At 39.6% G+C, this 19,506-nt stretch overlaps 1 protein-coding gene across 1 annotated transcript in view; it reads right to left on the bottom strand.

Moving 5' to 3' along the window:
- Positions 1-4,958: 4,958 nt before the first annotated feature.
- itpr3 (inositol 1,4,5-trisphosphate receptor, type 3) overlaps positions 4,959-19,506 on the bottom strand; it is a 72,701-nt gene continuing 58,153 nt past the window's right edge. The window contains exons 41-60 of the mRNA XM_084720160.1: positions 17,785-17,960; positions 17,509-17,668; positions 16,481-16,698; positions 16,153-16,353; positions 15,942-16,052; positions 15,049-15,144; positions 14,801-14,902; positions 14,590-14,673; positions 14,290-14,400; positions 13,280-13,472; positions 12,727-12,846; positions 11,956-12,131; positions 11,448-11,612; positions 11,164-11,353; positions 9,916-10,014; positions 9,689-9,810; positions 8,735-8,900; positions 8,497-8,657; positions 8,219-8,380; positions 4,959-6,671 (exon numbers count right to left, since the gene is read on the bottom strand). Of these exons, the coding sequence (XP_084576286.1) occupies positions 6,555-6,671; positions 8,219-8,380; positions 8,497-8,657; positions 8,735-8,900; positions 9,689-9,810; positions 9,916-10,014; positions 11,164-11,353; positions 11,448-11,612; positions 11,956-12,131; positions 12,727-12,846; positions 13,280-13,472; positions 14,290-14,400; positions 14,590-14,673; positions 14,801-14,902; positions 15,049-15,144; positions 15,942-16,052; positions 16,153-16,353; positions 16,481-16,698; positions 17,509-17,668; positions 17,785-17,960 (2,930 nt within the window). The 3' untranslated portion in view covers positions 4,959-6,554. The remainder of the gene's footprint in view (positions 6,672-8,218; positions 8,381-8,496; positions 8,658-8,734; positions 8,901-9,688; positions 9,811-9,915; positions 10,015-11,163; positions 11,354-11,447; positions 11,613-11,955; positions 12,132-12,726; positions 12,847-13,279; positions 13,473-14,289; positions 14,401-14,589; positions 14,674-14,800; positions 14,903-15,048; positions 15,145-15,941; positions 16,053-16,152; positions 16,354-16,480; positions 16,699-17,508; positions 17,669-17,784; positions 17,961-19,506) is intronic.

Below are 19,506 nucleotides of genomic sequence, written 5' to 3'. Positions count from 1 at the left end.
TGTCATCCTAATCAGTATAGCAAGTCATACTATAGTAAGTCCCTCTGTCATCCTTATCAGTGACTTACTATAGTATGACTTGCTATACTATCTCATCCTTCTTAGTGACCTACTATAGTATGACTTGCTATACTATGTCATCTTTTGCAGGGACCTACTATCGTATGACTTGCTATACTATGTCATCCTTCTCAGTGACCTACTATAGTATGACTTGCTATACTATGTCATTCTTCTCAGTGACATACTATAGTATGACTTGCTATACTATGTCATCCTTCTCAGTGACATACTATAGTATGACTTGCTATACTATGTCATCCTTCTCATTGACATACTATAGTATGACTTGCTATACTATGTCATCCTTCTCAGTGACATACTATAGTATGACTTTCTATACTATGTCATGCTTCTCAGTGACCTACTATAGTATGACTTCCTATACTATGTCTCTCAGTGACCTACTATAGCATGACTTCCTATACTATGTCATCCTTCTCAGTATAGCATACTATAGTAGGTCCCTATGTCAGTCGTCTCAGTGGCTTACTATAGTATGACTTGCTATACTATGTCATCCTTCTCAGTGACCTACTATAGCTTGACTTGCTATACTATGTCATCTTTCGCAGTGACCTACTATAGTATGACCTGCTAAACTGTGTCATCCTTCTCATTATAGCAAGTCATACTATAGTAGGTCACTATGTCACCTTTCTCAGTGACACACTATAGTATGACTTGCTATACTATGTCATCCTTCTCAGTGACATACTATAGTATGACTTGCTATACTATGTCATGCTTCTAAGTGACCTACTATAGTATGACTTCCTATACTATGTCTCTCAGTGACCTACTATAGCATGACTTGCTATCCTATGTCATCCTTGTCAGTGACTTACTATAGTATGACTTGCTATACTATGTCATCTTTTGCAGTGACCTACTATAGTATGACTTGCTATACTATGTCATCCTTCTCATTATAGCAAGTCATATTATAGTTGGTCCCTATGTCATCCGTCTCAGTGACCTACTATATTATGACTTGCTATACTATGTCATCCTTCTCAATGACCTACTATAGTATGACTTGCTGCACTATGTAATCTTTTGCAGTGACCTACTATAGTATGACATGCTATACTATGTCATCCTTCTCAGTGACCTACTGTCGTTTGACTTGCTATACTATGTCATCTTTCGCAGTGACCTACTATATTATGACTTGCTATACTATGTCATCCTTTTCAATGACCTACTATAGTATGACTTGCTATCCTATGTCATCTTTTGCAGTGACCTACTATAGTATGACTTGCTATACTATGTCATTCTTCTCAGTGACATACTATAGTATGACTTGCTAAACTATGTCATCCTTATCAGTATATCAAGTCATACTATAGTAAGTCCCTCTGTCATCCTTGTCAGTGACTTATTATAGTATGACTTGATATACTATGTCATCCGTCTCAGTGACCTACTATATTATGACTTGCTATACTATGTCATCCTTCTCAATGACCTACTATAGTATGACTTGCTATACTATGTAATCTTTTGCAATGACCTACTATAGTATGACTTGCTATACTATGTCATCCTTCTCAGTGACCTACTGTCGTTTGACTTGCTATACTATGTCATCTTTTGCAGTGACCTACTATATTATGACTTGCTATACTATGTCATCCTTTTCAATGACCTACTATAGTATGCCTTGCTATACTATGTCATCTTTTGCAGTGACCTACTATAGTATGACTTGCTATACTATGTCATTCTTCTCAGTGACATACTATAGTATGACTTGCTAAACTATGTCATCCTTATCAGTATAGCAAGTCATACTATAGTAAGTCCCTCTGTCATACTTGTCAGTGACTTACTATAGTATGACTTGCTATACCATGTCATCCTTCTCAGTGACCTACTGTAGTATGACTTGGTATAGTATGTCATCCTTCTCATTGACTTACTATAGTATGACTTGCTATACTATGTCATCCTTCTCAGTGACCTACTATAGTATGACTTGCTATACTATGTCATGCTTCTCAGTGACCTACTATAGTATGACTTCCTATACTATGTCTCTCAGTGACCTAATATAGCATGACTTGCTATCCTATGTCATCCTTCTCAGTGACTTACTATAGTATGACTTGCTATACTATGTCATCTTTTGCAGTGACCTACTATAGTATGACTTGCTATACTATGTCATCCCTCTCAGTATAGCAAGTCATACTATAGTAGGTCCCTTTGTCTTCCGTCTCAGTGACGTACTATAGTATGACTTGCTATACTATGTCATCCTTCTCAGTGACCTACTATAGCTTGACTTGCTATACTATGTCATCTTTCGCAGTGACCTACTATAGTATGACTTGCTATACTATGTCATCCTTCTCAGTGACCTACTATAGTATGACTTGCTATACTATGTCATCCTTCTCAGTGACCTACTATAGTATGACTTGCTATCCTATGTCTCTCAGTGACCTACTACAGTATAACTTGATATACTATGTCATCCTTCTCAGCGACCTACTATAGTATGACTTGCTATCCTATGTCATCCTTCTCAGTAATATACTATAGTATGACTTGCTATACTATGTCATCCTTGTCAGTGACCTACTGTAGTTTGACTTTCTATACTATGTCATCTTTCGCAGTGACCTACTATAGTATGACTTGCTATACTATGTCATCCTTCTCAATGACCTACTATAGTATGACTTGCTATACCATGTCATCTTTTGCAGGGACCTACTATAGTATGACTTGCTATACTATGTCATTCTTCTCAGTGACATACTATAGTATGACTTGCTAAACTATGTCATCCTAATCAGTATAGCAAGTCATACTATAGTAAGTCCCTCTGTCATCCTTATCAGTGACTTACTATAGTATGACTTGCTATACTCTCTCATCCTTCTTAGTGACCTACTATAGTATGACTTGCTATACTATGTCATCTTTTGCAGGGACCTACTATAGTATGACTTGCTATACTATGTCATCCTTCTCAGTGACCTACTATAGTATGACTTGCTATACTATGTCATTCTTCTCAGTGACATACTATAGTATGACTTGCTATACTATGTCATCCTTCTCAGTGACATACTATAGTATGACTTGCTATACTATGTCATCCTTCTCATTGACATACTATAGTATGACTTGCTATACTATGTCATCCTTCTCAGTGACATACTATAGTATGACTTTCTATACTATGTCATGCTTCTCAGTGACCTACTATAGTATGACTTCCTATACTATGTCTCTCAGTGACCTACTATAGCATGACTTCCTATACTATGTCATCCTTCTCAGTGACCTACTATAGTATGACTTGCTATACTATGTCATCCTTCTCAGTATAGCATACTATAGTAGGTCCCTATGTCAGTCGTCTCAGTGGCTTACTATAGTATGACTTGCTATACTATGTCATCCTTCTCAGTGACCTACTATAGCTTGACTTGCTATACTATGTCATCTTTCGCAGTGACCTACTATAGTATGACCTGCTAAACTGTGTCATCCTTCTCATTATAGCAAGTCATACTATAGTAGGTCACTATGTCACCTTTCTCAGTGACACACTATAGTATGACTTGCTATACTATGTCATCCTTCTCAGTGACATACTATAGTATGACTTGCTATAATATGTCATCCTTCTCAGTGACGTACTATAGTATGACTTGCTAAACTGTGTCATCCTTCTCAGTATAGCAAGTCATACTATAGTAGGTCCCTATGTCACCTTTCTCAGTGACTTACTATAGTATGACTTGCTATACTATGTCATCCTTCTCAGTGACCTACTGTAGTTTGACTTGCTATACTATGTCATCTTTCACAGTGACCTACTATATTATGACTTGCTATACTATGTCATCATTCTCAATGACCTACTATAGTATGACTTGCTATACTATGTCATCTTTTGCAGTGACCTACTATAGTATGACTTGCTATACTATGTCATCTTTCTCAGTATAGCAAGTCATACTATAGTAAGTCCCTATGTCATCCCTCTCAGTGACTTACTATAGTATGACTTGCTATACTCTGTCATCCTTTTCACTGACCTACTATAGTACGACTTGCTATACTATGTCATCCTTCTCATTGACTTACTATAGTATGACCTGCTATACTATGTCATCCTTCTCATTGACATACTATAGTATGACTTGCTATACTATGTCATCCTTCTCAGTGACCTACTATAGTATGACTTCCTATACTATGTCTCTCAGTGACCTACTATAGCATGACTTGCTATCCTATGTCATCCTTCTCAGTGACTTACTATAGTATGACTTGCTATACTATGTCATCTTTTGCAGTGACCTACTATAGTATGACTTGCTATACTATGTCATCCTTCTCATTATAGCAAGTCATACTATAGTAGGTGCCTTTGTCATCCTTATCAGTGACTTACTATAGTATGACTTGCTATACTATGTCATCCTTCTCAGTGACTTACTGTAGTATGACTTGCTATACTATGTCATCCTTCTCAGTGACATACTATAGTATGACTTGCTATACTATGTCATCCTTCTCAATGACCTACTACAGTATGACTTGCTATATGTCAAGCTTTTCAATGACATACCATAGTATTCCTTGTTCTACTGTGTCGTCCTTTAGTACAACTTGTTATAGTATGACATACTTCAGAATGAGCCACTACAACTTGACTTACTACAGTATGTTATACTTCAGGATGACCTACTATATTAAGACTTGCTATACTGTACTGCTTTATAATGACATACCATAGCATGACTTGCAACAGTATGTCATCCTGTACCGTGACCTACTATAGTATGACCCAGTCAGCTGTTCTACATTATTATAAATTGCTCACTAAAAGCTCCAATAAATAACACAAAACATTTTCTTCTTCATAGTAAATATTTTATTTCTTTTGAAGATATGTGGTCTTCATCACACCGTCCTCCTCCTCCTCCCACTCCGTGTGGACCCGTCTGTTCTCAATGAAAATAAGTAAATGTTATTTTCTGTTCACAAACGTTGCTAAAAGCAGTTCACTTATGATCCAGTGTCTGTACTGAGCTAGTTACAGTGTTCAAAACAACAGGAGCTGCTCTCTTCTTAAATATATCATTATTAAACCTTAATATTAATAACAATAATAATAATGTCACTTAAAAACTAGTTTCCCCAGATTTACAATAAAAAACACACAGCTGGGTTCAACTCACTTTACATTCAAACAGAAGATATTACTGAAATATTTAATTCTGTCATCAGCAGATAAATGTTGTGTGTCAGTGTCTATGTACATTTTCTTAAAATGACTAATGTGAATTGATGGCTGGTTATTCTCTCAGCAAACACACACACTTGCACACAGTTTAGCATCTTTTTTCTATGACACTGAACTCAGAGTGGCACTTTGTAGTCCTCCAACCAGGAAGTCTGTGATAGTCGATTCCCTCGGCACGTTTCCAAAATCTCTCTTCACAAAACCCAAAAATAAACCAGTTAATATTTTAACTGTAACTTTGTTGTATTTAACAAGATTGTTTCCAAAAATCAGCACCATTTTTGACCCAAACACTCAGAGTTTCCATCAGTAATCTGTTGCGGAAACTGATAATCACTGACTTCCAGGTTGATCCACAAAAAAGATAATTGCTGTATTCTGTTGTCTGTTTATAGCTGCATCACAAATCTATTATTTCAGTTCTCCTCCATCTTGAGGTCTACAGAAATGGCACCAAAGTTATTTAGAATAAATGGTTCAGATTCTCTGTGCAGAAAATAAGGAACAATCTGATTCTAAGAACCAGAATCATATACTTGTAGAGGAAAGAATCTGGATTAAATTGGTCCAAACTCGTCCTGTGGTCTGAGCCAGGGTGAAGTTGCAGGTTAAAAATAGTAAATTCGGCTAAACTGAACAAAACTGCAACCAGAAAATGTTAAAAATGTTGGCTCCTACTAAAACTATCAGCTAGCGTACCAAACTGATATTAGCTGCAGATGGATCAGTCTCACTGAAAACCATCACATCTGGACCTCTAACAGGACATTTTATCTACAATATTGAATATTTATCTTGTGTCTGACCAGAAATGTTTTGAAAAACTATTGCTTTTTCAAACAAAGTGTCTACATTGTACACACACATACACACACATGGAGGTCTTTTGTGCTTCACAGCAACATATTTAAATTAATCAAAAGATGAACCAAACTAAACTCAGCTGAGATGCTATCAACAACTCTCACTCTGTCCATCAGTGAGAGATCTCACTCCATCTGCATCAGCCACATTTTAAAAACTAAAAGCAAACAAAAACAGCTTTCTTGTGTTTTTAGTGAGAAACAGTTTTAAGTTTTTAATTCTAGTGTTTTTCTTCAGGATAACCACGTGAAAGATTTCTTCCTGTGGGACGGTCCATCAGTCCAGCTGTATGGTTTACAGATGTAGATCTGGTAGTGAGCAGTCAGTCCGTCTGATGATCAGCAGTCCGTCTTTATGTTTTGTAGATCTGGTGGTTTCCTCCTGCGGCGCTGGGAGGCAGCGCAGCCGTCGCTCCCGCCTGGACGTCAACGAATCCCATCCTCTGCCTCCTCTTCCTCTGCTCAGTCATCTGCAGGGACACAGGACAGACAGTAAGTCCACAGTCGTGAACGAAATCATGATAATTTCAGTGGTTATATACTAAGAGGAATATATGAATGTTTTTCAGCTAAATGCACTGCAGCTTATCAAAACACAAGTAAATGAAGAAAACATCACAATTCAGTTAAGATACAAAATACAAGCAAATTAATTGATGTATATAGAAATTTACTCTTCAGCTTTTCCATTTTTTTCAAACAAAAATGCCAAAAATATGGTCACATGTTCACAAATGTGGCATTTTGCTACTTTCCTAGACCTCATACAAAAAGAGAATATTGTTTGAGCCTTGGGACGTTTTTAACTGTTTTCTGTTGTTTTAGAGATCAAACGATTAATCAGTTAATCAAGAAAACAATCAGCAGATTAATAAATAATGAAAGTAATACTGATGTGCAGCATAAAGAAACACACTGCAAATACACAAACAGTCATTTTATGAAACTTTTAATTGTACTGAAAACATGCTCATGTAAAAGGCTCACACTGGGTTTCATAATGTTAAAGTAGAAATAGATCCTGTTAGCTATTAATTACAATATTGTCAGCAGATGTTTGATTTACGTAATCAGTTCTACTTTTGTTTTGTTCTTTACGACCGGCAACATATTTGTATTTATTGTGTTTTGTGTCTTCTATGTTTTCTTTATTCACTTTAATGATATTTTGATTTTAATGAAGTTGCAGTGTGTTCAGCATATAAGTAAGGTATTAAGAGAATAGTTTACCAAAGCTATTACTGACACTAGTATCGAAAAATATGCTTTGATACTGCCAGGCTGACAGATGTCCCATGAGCTTGAAAGTAAATTTGTCAGACAGTCCATTATCCAAAAATAAGCATACATGAGTTTTTTTTGTCCTTAAATGGCCAGTTTGGATTTCTTGAAGTGTTGTTGTATGAGGTACTTGAAGAAACAGCAGGAGTACCAGTGTAGGAAGCTAATCACTGTACTGCTGTAGACAGGGTCAGTAGCAACATGTATTCTAGTCAGTTCAGTTCAGAATATTTTCATCACTTGACCTTTTTGATGTGAACCACTGTTATGGAAGACAAATATCGCCCTGCATTTCATTTTATCTCACAGAACACGAGTTGTTGGTCTACCACTGCCTCAGTCTGTTTGTGTGACTTCTGTTTTAAAGAGTTACTTTAGATTCACCAAAGTTGACATTTGGCTTATATAATGCTGGTTTCCCATCAGAAAGGTCTCTTCTAAATTTAGCCTACAATTAAAGTGATTTTATTTAATATTTTTAAAACACATGTTGCTGCTGACTCTGTCCACAGCACGACATCACTTAGCTTCCTACACCAGGACTCCTGCTGCTTCTCCAAACTGGGGGCGTGTCAACTGCCATCTACTGTAGGTAAAACACTGACTACACTTCAAATAACCTGAACTCTCTCTTTAATACCACAGTGTATTTGGCATGCAGATGTCAGGTGACCATCAACATCATGGTTACAGTAGCAGACAGATGGGTTAACCTTTAACGCATGTGTGTTAATACCTGCTCTTTCAGCTCTGTCAGCTGAGTGGTCAGGGTCGTCACCACCTTCATTGTCGCTGCCAGTTTGTCCTGTAACATCCTCATCTCGTTCTGCTCCCCATCGCCATCGGTTACCACCAGAGACATCGCCTGCATCCGTGGAAACCAGTCTAAGTTGTTGTTCTGAAACAGAAAAAGAAGTTTTCCATGTTTAGATGTGTGTCTGTGACACCGGATGACGTCCGTGTGCTTTGGTATTTCCTGTTTCTAACTGATCGATGTGTGTTGAAGTTTCCTACCTTGATCATGTGAGCTACGTAGCTCTCAGGTCCAGTGTAGTCTGTCTTGTTCTTCTCACGCACCAGGACAATAAAGTACAGGTAGTTCCAGATGTTGTGCTCCAGTTTGATGTGCTCCTCGAACGACACCGTCTTATTGTCAAACTTGTCTCTCTCCAGACCTGCAACACCAACACAACAACTGCTGCTCAGATATTCTGCACAGAGTTTAAAAATCTGTCGTCACTCAGACACCCACCACAGATGAAACACGTGGTTTTCAGGATCTCCTCTTTCTTCTGTTTCTCACTCCTCAGGTCGGCAAACGTGTCGATGATGACGCCAAAGATCAAGTTGAGGACGATGATGATGACGATGAAGTAGAACAACAGGTCGTACACCACCCGGGCTGGAAACAGCGGCTCCTGCACACACACAGACACACAGAGTTTCCTACTGTAAGTAAAAAAATTAAAACCACCATGTGAAGGTACTCTTACAGAAAATATACTCAAAGGACCAGGAGTAAAAGTACTTATTATGTATTAGTGTGTTACCACTGATTCATTAGTGTTTCAGCAGCATTTTAATGTTGTTGTTATAAGCTGATCATAAGAGGTATTATTCTTTAGAAAGGGTTTACTGTTACTGAATAAGTTCATAATACATTATAGATCAGTTATAAACCATTCATTAGCACGACTTTAAAGTTGTGTCTCTATCTATGGCTGATTTTTGTGTTTTTAATGCGTCAGTTCTTAAGCCTCCAATAAACTAAACTAAAAATCCTGAACCAAAATTTAACCCATTGTTAGTATTCAACCTTCAAGTTGCTCTTTAATTACTCTGCAGCCAGAGATTATTTTTACAATCAACTCAAAATTTGTTCATATTAAAGGCTTATAACTGATCTATAAAGCATTACTAACTTGCTTATTAACCACTAATAAAGCTGTTTTTTTTTTTATCTGGGGCTGTAGGAGGTACTTCTCCACAGTCAGTGTGTTACCTACAGTAGATGTTGGTCGACTTTCCCCCAGTTTGAAGAAGCAGCAGGTAACACATTGACTAAGGAGAAATACCTCTTACAACCACACTTAAAAAACCCTGAACTATCCCTTTAAGTACCAAGTATTTTGTTCCTTTGCATCACTGTAGTCTGTGGAGAGAGATGTGTATTATGGAGTGTGTTTAGGTAGAAAGCGTTCCTTACGTTCTTGGATGGTTTGCGGAGAACGTCTCCGACTCCTCCTCCGTTCCTCAGTCCGTGATTCAGCACAGTGACGATGCACATCAACAGAGTGTCGCACGCTCGCTCCGAGTTCTCCGACTCTTCTAAAACACACAAACAGTCATGATGTGAGGCGTCGACGTCACTGTGGATGTTAACAGTCTCAGTCCTGCAGTGAACGAATGCTCTCCTGACTGACGGACGCTCACCTTCCTGTTCAGTGACGGAGGTGGTCTCGACGGTGCAGCTGACCCCGTCTGCAGAACATGACTTGAGGAAATCCTGAGAGGCTTCAGACTGCTGAGGAGCTGAAGAACCGAACACACACACACACACACACTGTTAGTGACAGAGACTCACCAGTACAACCAGTACATACACACCCTGACTGGAGTTCATAGCAGCGTACTCAAACTTCAGCAGTGAGTAGAAGTTCAGTGTCTTAAATTACAACAACTTCTACATTAACCCATTAATATTCACAGTAGAATTTTATTTCCTTTTTCCTTATTAGTCACAGGGATCATAATAACCTGTATTTCCACTAATGTTTCATGAAAAATGATAAAAGAGTAACGCCGTGTGACTTGTGTCTCCACAGCGCTCGGTGCTGGAGAAACATCCGCCTCCACACATGAACATTCTGCTGTAGAGGAAAAAATACCATTTGGATTTCTTTAAACCAATCACAGATGTCATACTATCACTCCTGGTGTTACTTTACCGTCTTCAGCATGAAGGCTGCAGCTCAGAATCAGCATGAGGGTGAGAAGGTAGTGAGTCAGACTTCTGATAATTAAATCATGTTGGGAGTGACGCGCTCTTTAGGTTTTAAAACTCAGCTGAGACCTGGTTCAGGTATTTCCTGCAGCATCAATCATTTTTTGTGATCTGAAACTAGAAAGCATTAATCCTGGTCACATTTTATTAAATATTGGCTGATAACGATTGGCAGAATTTACCAACCAGGGCTTTTGTTCCTTCTAGAACTAGTTTTCATTTCCTGTTTGAACTTGTTAACAGTAACTGGTTTACAGCCGTTTAACTGATGAATGAGTCTGGTTTTTGAAGGCAATAAAGATGAAATTCTGCACTGAAACTAAACTCAGCTGGGTTTTTATTTTCCCATCAGTTCTGTAGGTTTGAGAGCTTCACTGAAGACGTGTGGAGACGCCAAATGACATCAGTCCACAGACCCTCAGACAGCTCTAACATCCAGCTCAAAGCTGGGAAAGTAGAAATAAAGCAAACAAGCTAAAAGTTTTTGTTCTGCAAGGGTTTAAATTCAAATCAAAGTGTTTTGATAGAAGTTACAGTTAGGTCAGGGTCCCTGTGCTGGTTCAGGGTTTCCAGGATTCATGGATCGTCTTGTTATCTCTCTCCTTCTGCTAATAAAAGTATGAAATTCTCTCTCTCTAAAACATCTAGTGGGTCAGTTTTGAGGACTGTGATGTTACCTGCAGCGATCTGCGGCAGCGGGTCGACCTCCATGATGAAGTCCTCCTTCAGGCAGAGGAAGCCAACAATTGAGAAGAGGTAGACGAGGATGAGAGCGAGCAGCGCCGTCAGCAGGATGGAGCGACCGTTTCGAGTGACGCTCTTTATCACGTTAAATAGAGTCTCCTCCCGGTAGATCAGGTCAAACAGCTGCAGACAGACAGACAGAAAGGTTACTTCAGAAGAGGAACTGAAGTTTTCCTCTTCTGAATTGACTAGTGTGTGTGTGTGTGTGTGTTTTTACCAGGATGCTGTAGAAGAGCTCGTGGACGAACAGTCCCAGTGTGGAGGTGAGGACATACGCAAGATGGTACAGGAACTCCACATCCATCACCATGGCTTTGTATCCCATAATAAACGTCCCGTTGTTCCCCACGAAGCTGACGACAAACACCACCTTATTGATCAGCTGCAGGGAGAAACATATTGTAATAGTGTGTATCTATTTTAGTTGTATTTCCCATTTTTATTTCTTCTTTTTAATAAAAAATGTAATGCACTTTGAGCTGAACTGCTGCATGTTTTGTATGAAAGGTGCTATATAAATAAAGTTTATTATTAATATCATTATTAACACCTGAGAAAACTTGTTTAAAAGGTTAGTTTGGTACTGAATCAAACTAAGAGACTGAGGCAGCAGCAGACCAGAAAAAAATATGGCTGAAGTTTAAAGATACCAAAATGACTCTTAATAGGTGTGTGACTGTGGCTCATGTGCCCAGGTGGTAGCTGGGTAACGTAGTGTTACGTACATTGAGCGACCCCAGCAGGATGAGTGTGTTGCCGATGCCCAGGTGGTAGATGGATCTGAGGATGAGAGCGACGGTGAGCGGCTGGAGGCCGTAACGCTGAGAGAACAGACCCAAGACGGAAAGACCGGTCAGGATCCAGAACAGCATCAGCAACAGGGAGTCATCAATCGCTCCGACTGAGAGGAGGAGGAGGAGGAGGAGGAGGAGGAGGAGGGAGAGAGAAGAAGAAGAAGAGAGACAAAGTTACTCTGAGTGCTGATAAATACAAAAAAATGCAGTGCAATAAATAATACCAGTATTAGTACATGTGGTTCTAATGTTGTGTTCCAGACACGTCAGAACCCAAATATTTCCAGCCTCCCAGTAGAAACAGAACAGGAGAAACTTCTGCAGCTGTCTGTCATCACGTCACAATGGTAACACGTAAAATAATACTACAGTAAATCCTGTTCTGCAGTTACATTGATGAATGTGAGTCAGAATATGATCTTCAGTGTAGTAAAATAAATTGTATAATGGCATATTGTCACCTCATGTCATTTTTCTTTCTGTGTCATTTATACAAGAAGGTTCTGCACACCTGCAAATAAAACTCATCAGTCCTTCATGGTCAGCCATGTTTCTTTGAACACTTTGACGTAGTGCACCTGAAATGCTTTGAGAAATTTTAACTGGGAAACAGAACTAGTAGTTGTACTTTGGGTATCTGTAGTGTTGGTACTGCAGTGTTAATGTTATTTGCAGTAGTCCTAACAGTACTTGCAGTAGTACCTTGTCCTGAGCCGTAGGGGTAGAAGAAGGCGATGATGAGGTTGATGAAGACGGCGAGGTTGAAGGAGATGGTTCCCCACAGAGACATCCTCCTAGAGAACCAATACAACACCGGCATACCTGCAACACACACACACACACAGTTTGCAAATACTCTGTTACAAGTAAATGTACAAAAGTACTAACATATACTAAAGTACCAATGCAGAATGGCCCATTTCAGATTAATATATATCATAGTGTGAGATTAGAGTGACTGATGAATTCATGTGTTCATCACTTTCATGTTACAGTTGGTGAAGGAGCTAATTTTAATGATTTCATGTACAGATAAGGATCAGTAAAGTTTTATCTCAATCTGTAACAAATGATCTTGTGATATTTGTTGATCATATTTTATAATAACCTGAATTCAAAAAGTAACCAGTGACTAAAATAATCAAATGCAGTAGCAGAAAATAATTACAGTACTTTAGTAAATGTATTTAGTTGCCACTTGTGTTTAAACTAATGTTAGTGTGTGAATGAAGCGTGTGTGTGTGTGTGTTCTCACTCCTCAGCTTCTTCTGCCACTCCATCTCTCCGTGCAGGAAGGAGGTCTGTTCGAAGAAGTGTGTGACCTTTGACCCCTGCTCGTCCTGCTCCGTGGTGTTGAACACTCTGAACTTTGACTCATCGGTCAGAAACTCACAGATGGGATGAACAGGAAACACAATCTGCTCCATGCTGCGGTCTTCACGCACAATCTACACACACACACACACACACACACACACACACACACACACAGACAGAGATATATGACATTATAACAGCTGTCTGTCACCTGGACGAGGTGCAGTATGGAGTCACACGGAGCCAGTATTTATAATAAGAGCAGCAGTGGTGGTTATAGGATCTCTGCATCAAAAATTGTTTTATTCTACTATAATTTTAAATATTTGAATATTAGTTTCTAGCTGTTCTGTGTGTGCAGCATTTCATTATATGATAATAAAAGTGTTTATGAACTGTGACTCCTCCAGCAGGAACTGTATTAATGTTCTCACCTTCCACTAAACAGGTTATGTTTTCAGCTCACTGTGTTTGAGTTTCATCAAACTTGATCTGAACTACGAGGCAGATACACAAATTATTTTTCACTTCCGTTAACATCGAGCGATAGGTCAGCTGGGATAATGAGGCTTCAGCTAACTGCAGAATATTTATCCTCATTGTAATATGGAATAAATAGAAATATTAGCCTTAGTAAAGGTCTGTGCTCTCCCAGCGCCCATCTAGTTATTTGTTGTAATTTTATTTGAGCCTTCAGTTGGACACAGCTCTTCAGTTTTATCACTATTCAAGGTCCAGTGTGTCACATTTCTAGGGATCTATTGGCAGAATATGACTGAAATGGAATGTAATATTCATAAGTATGTTTATAATCACCTGAAAATAGACGTTTATGTTTTCAGATGAACCTCCATGTTTCTACAGTAGCCACAAACACTGACTCTATAGTGACAGTAAAGTTGAACTGAAGTAGTATTAGCAGTAGCAGTAGTCGTAGTACTGTAGTACCTCTATCTGTGAGGTGAGCAGGTCGTAGTACTCCAGAGGATCCTGCTCCACTACAGCAGCTGGAGCTGAAGACTTCAACATCTGGGACAGAGGACGGTTGTTCAGGTTCAGCTGGAGACACAAAGACACAAACATGTTAGAGATGGATAGAGGGATGGATGGATGGATGGATGGATGGATGGAGGGATGGATGTGTGGATGGAGGGATGGATGGATGGATGGATGGATGGATGGATGGATGTGTGGATGGAGGGATGGATGTGTGGATGGATGGACTGATGATGGATGATGGATGGTTACCATGGAGGAGATCCCCTCCTCTCCCTCTTTGCTCTTCTTCAGTGGTTTCAGGAGGTTCTGCAGGACCTTGTTGTGTCGGGCCAGCTGCACATAAACAAACAAACAAACAGAAAAGTTACTGACAGAACTTCAAACACTGACAGAGGAGGGCGGGACTTCTGTCAGCCAATAGCAGAGCACAGAAGGATCCTTGCAGCCAATAAGGACTCACCTGCTGAGCCAGGATGTAGATGTTGTGTCCCACCTCACGGGGAGAGACTTCCACCCCCTCATACTCACTCTCCTGATGGTAGGCCTTCTTTATGACCTCCACCTGCACACACACACACACACACACACGCACGCACGCACGCACGCACGCACGCACGCACGCACGCACGCACACACACACGTTATCTTCTAACACAGATTATCACCAGCTGATTTAATCAGACTCTGAGGTAAAGAATCGTCTCTGACCAGCTCTCGTGGTCGCAGGTTGAACAGGATCCTCTCTGCGTTCTCGCTGTCATGACGACTCTCCATCAAAGCCAGCAGCAGCTTAGAGGCGTTGTCCTGGTAACCAGGAAGAAAACAGCCACAGTCAATCAACAGGTGAGACCCTGACAGGTGGATTCAGTGCAACAATGCGACCCCTGAGGACCACGGGCTCAAACAACAACAACAACAACAACAACAACAACAACAACAACAACAAAAGCCAGATTAAAATGTTGTTGAGACTTGAGTTTCTGCCTGAAACTGATTATGTGATTTTTATTTTGAAGTAGAGAGTAATGCAGTACAGTAATTATCAGTAACTAAGATAAAGTACAGCTGAGTAAATGAACATTTGAAAACCTGTATGTCATTTGTTTCTCCTTTAGCTGATTGTGTCATATTCAGAGTGACGTTCATTAATATTCACTGTCCCTGAGAAATCAGTGACACACACAGGTGGAATTTGCTTCAAAATAACTTTAATATAACCTGAATATGGCCGAGACAGTTTGAGGATTTAATTGCTTTTTATATTGACTGTAACAGTTATCGTTTTATTATTGCTGCCTCTGAGGGAGAACATTATTAGATACAGACGTCCAATGAGAGGAGAGAAAACTGAAGTCATCAAAGAAAACTCAATGTGTTTTCCAAGGATTTAAATAAATGAATGAAAAAATTAATAAAAGTACAAAAATACTCTGCTCTTGTGAGCGGTGTCATCCTGGTGATGTCAATACAATTTTCACTGTTTATTTTGTCTACAAACGTGTGCATCACATGAAAAAAAAACAGACGACACGCCGAATCTCTAGATGAAGCGTCAGATACACCCCCTCAGAGACTGTGACCGGACAGGTAGAACAGCGTACCTTCAGCTGGAGAACCATCTCCATCCGATACCGACACAGAGGACTGATGTCATTCAGGATCAGAGCTGTGATGATGTCGATGCCGTTGGACTCGTGGGTCACTATACACGTCTGTAACACACACACACATTAACGATGAGTCAACGTGCCTCAGTAACCGGTGACAGGTTCTCCTCTCCTGGCTGTACGTTCCTGTGACGTCTCAGCGTACCTGGTTCTCCTGACAGGGACCCTGGCAGTACTCTGTGAGCGTCTCCAGCGTCTGAGTGATCAGGTGGACGTTTGATTCGTTGATGTAGAGGCCCAGCAGGCCCAGGCCTCCGGTGGTGCTTCCACACATGATGTCCAGGAACTGAAGCGTCTCACACACCAGGTTATAGTTGGTCTTATTGTTCTGACAACGCAGAAAGTTCTGCAAACACACGCAGAGAGAACATCTAAAAGGCTCCGTGTCTGTGTCATGTCTGTTCTCGTAAAATTAAAGTGCAATAAAAGTTTTATTTTGTCAGCAAAAACTGTTTCTTGACTTAGAACCTTACCTGCAGGTCCTGGTTGTGGTTCTCACAGAGCAGCTGGAGGAACCTCAGGATCGGCTTCATGATGGTAACAGCCGGCCCCATCTCCGTCTCCACCTCCCTCTGCTCTGCTGCCGGCTGAACCGGCAAGGCGGAGGCACCTGTTACCGGGGCGATGGACTGACCCTGGACCAACAACGGGTGACCTCCTGCACCAGGAAGTACTAATGTTGTAGAACCGCCTTTACAAAGAGGAAAAAAAACAGAAGAGTTTATCTCTTAATCACAGCGAAGGTTGAAGACGGCGATCTGAAACCTGCAGCTCTTCACTCGCTCTCCAGTGGCTTTGGCAAAAAATGATATGGAAATTAATTACAGATTTTTGTAACATTTTAATTGTCATTTATTATTATTTCAGGTCTACACTGTAAAAACAAAAAAGTTGAGAAAGCTCAAACAGATAATACATTTTTGAATTTTTAACCCGACTCAATTTTCTTTTCTTCTTTGGATAAACTCAAATCTTTTTTAGAAACCGCAAAAAAGTTGTATTTAAAAAAATCATTGCGTAAATTCTTTGAAGTTAAAATGTGTGATGATTAACATTTGTATATTTTCAATTCAAAATTTCAGTCACCAAAATAATGACAGATCAGGTTCATATCTCACTGTGGCCAGTTTTTTTATTTTTATTTTTTTTATTTTTGAGTTTCTAAAACTCAAAGATTTAAGTTTATCTAAAGAAGTAAAGTAAATTATCTCAACTAAAGATTATAGGTTGATAAAACTTTTTAAAAATATATTTCAAAAAAATCCCAGCATTTTAAAGTGCTGTGCTTGCAATTTTTTTTATGTAGTTATCTTGAGATCATGAGTTCATGAATTTGTTGTAAGTAAATAACTTGTGATTGAGATAAGGCATGAAAAAAATGAATTGCAAGGCTCTGTACAGTGAGGAAGGTGTCAAAAGCAAATCTAAGTCCAAGTTCTAATAAAACAGTGAAAAGTGCAGTTTTCTCAGGCAGGTTTGAAATGTTTTTGAATGTTCTCACCGTTCTCCAGCTCCTTCTCGTTGGCCTTGTGTGACATCTCTCCAACATTAACAGAAACTGTAGCTTTTATGTCCGTCTGAGCCTCTTTCATCCGGTCATGAAGAACCTTAAAGAACTTCTCAGACTTGTTGTCGCCCATCATCAGTTTGTAGAAGGAGTTCTGCAGGAGAACAACACGACGTTCACTGTCAGGTTTACTGAACTGGTTGATTCCAGTTACAACAGATCAGACAGCGTGTGTGTGTGTGTGTGTGTGTGTGTGTGTGTGTGTGTGACCTGTATCTCAGTGTTTCCTCCCTCCAGCAGACAGATGGCCAGCTGGATGCTCTCCTGGAAGATCTTGTCATTCTTGGTGCTCATCACCAGATCAGTGAACAGCTTCGTTCCTCCTTCTCTGTCCAGACGACACTGAACTGCCGCCACCGCCGTCCAGTCGCGCTCCTGCTCCCCACCTGACACACACACACACACACACACACACAAAGTACGCATTGATACAACAAGACTAAAACACGATTGACGAGAGATATAACAAGTTAGTGTGTGAACTTCAGAACCTCAGGAGTTCAATTAATCCAGAGAAGAAACAATAATGAATTTTTGGTCCTCCAGTAAACTCTTATCCACCAGTTACTGTGCAGAACACAGATTATTTCTGTGGAAAGTTACAACACATTTACTTTCTTATTATCAAACATCCAGACAAAGTTCTGCAGGTTGGAATCAGTGCAGGATGCAGTTTTCTCTCTGTTCACTTTAAAGCTTGAAGCTGTTGCATATCTGCTCAAAGACTGTGGGTCAAACACGAGTCAAGTCTTCAAACTGTATAATATGAGGATGTCGTCTCACTGGTAATACTGTATTTCCTCAAAACAAACAAACTAACAAACAAACAAACAAGGGTTTCAAATAAGTGACGAGTTGGTCGCCATGAAGAAATAAAGGCTGGTCCCCCAAATGCAAATCTTATGTCAATAAGATTCATGTACATTTCCAATCACTTTAATAAATTCAACAATATAATCTTAACATTTACAACACTGTTGTTTTTCATCACTCCTCTAAGCAGCAGTGTTGCACTCAGCACCTTTTTTGAGAAATGCTCCAGCGTCTTTGTGCTCTCAGCAGTTTTAGTTGAAAATCTGAACTTTTCAGAAATGATGCTGGTCTTGCCACCATTCCTGTTTTTCAGGCAACCAATAATATATATGATGGGACCCGTTTGTGTTCCTCTGTGATGGGTGTCTCCACTGTATGCATACTAAGGACGTATGTATTGAATCGACTACACGATTGAAAGTCGCCACCCTCGCTAGTCAGCACCAGAAATACTAGTCATTTACTGAGTTATCACGTTTTGTAGTTTGATGTGTAACGTCTGTGTTGCACAGTGCAAAGTGATTTAAAACATGATTTGTTGACTGTTGACTGTGATTAACGGCTTCAAACGGCTCCAGTTTATCTTTACCAATTAATAAATTAAAGCTTTCTGAGTGTTTATTTACTGTTAAACCACTTTAAATTAAAATGTGTGTTTAATTGACAGTGAAATTAGTCGCCAGGAACATCTCTAATGATACTACTTGCAGCAGTATGTACATTTTACAGGCAGCTGCAGTACTACAAGTAAAAAGCAAAAGTATGTGAGCTGGAATGCAGGTTGACTGTAGCTGGTGAGTCCTGCACCCTGTTCATTATTTATGTGTGTTGTTATGTATGAAAGATAACAGATAACAAAAAGAAATCAGATGAAGTATACAGGGTTCAGGTATTCACACATGATATTTACATTCCTCCCTGTTAAAGTTGAGTCAGTCACTGATCTACATTCATGAGAGATGATCCTCACCGTCTGATCAGCTGATCTTCAGTTTCATCAAACCAACACATTTGAACCAAACAGACAAAAGCAGCTTCTGAGTGTGATCTGTCCACCTGTGTTTCCTTCTTCTACTTCTTCTTCTTCTTCTGCTTTCTCTCTCTACAATGTTGCATGAC

Source organism: Lutjanus erythropterus, chromosome 6, assembly GCF_056507025.1.
Source record: "Lutjanus erythropterus isolate fLutEry1 chromosome 6, fLutEry1.hap2, whole genome shotgun sequence".
Taxonomy (NCBI): domain Eukaryota; kingdom Metazoa; phylum Chordata; class Actinopteri; order Lutjaniformes; family Lutjanidae; genus Lutjanus; species Lutjanus erythropterus.
Note: the sequence above shows the minus strand (reverse complement) of the source record. Positions and strands in the feature narration are given on the sequence as shown.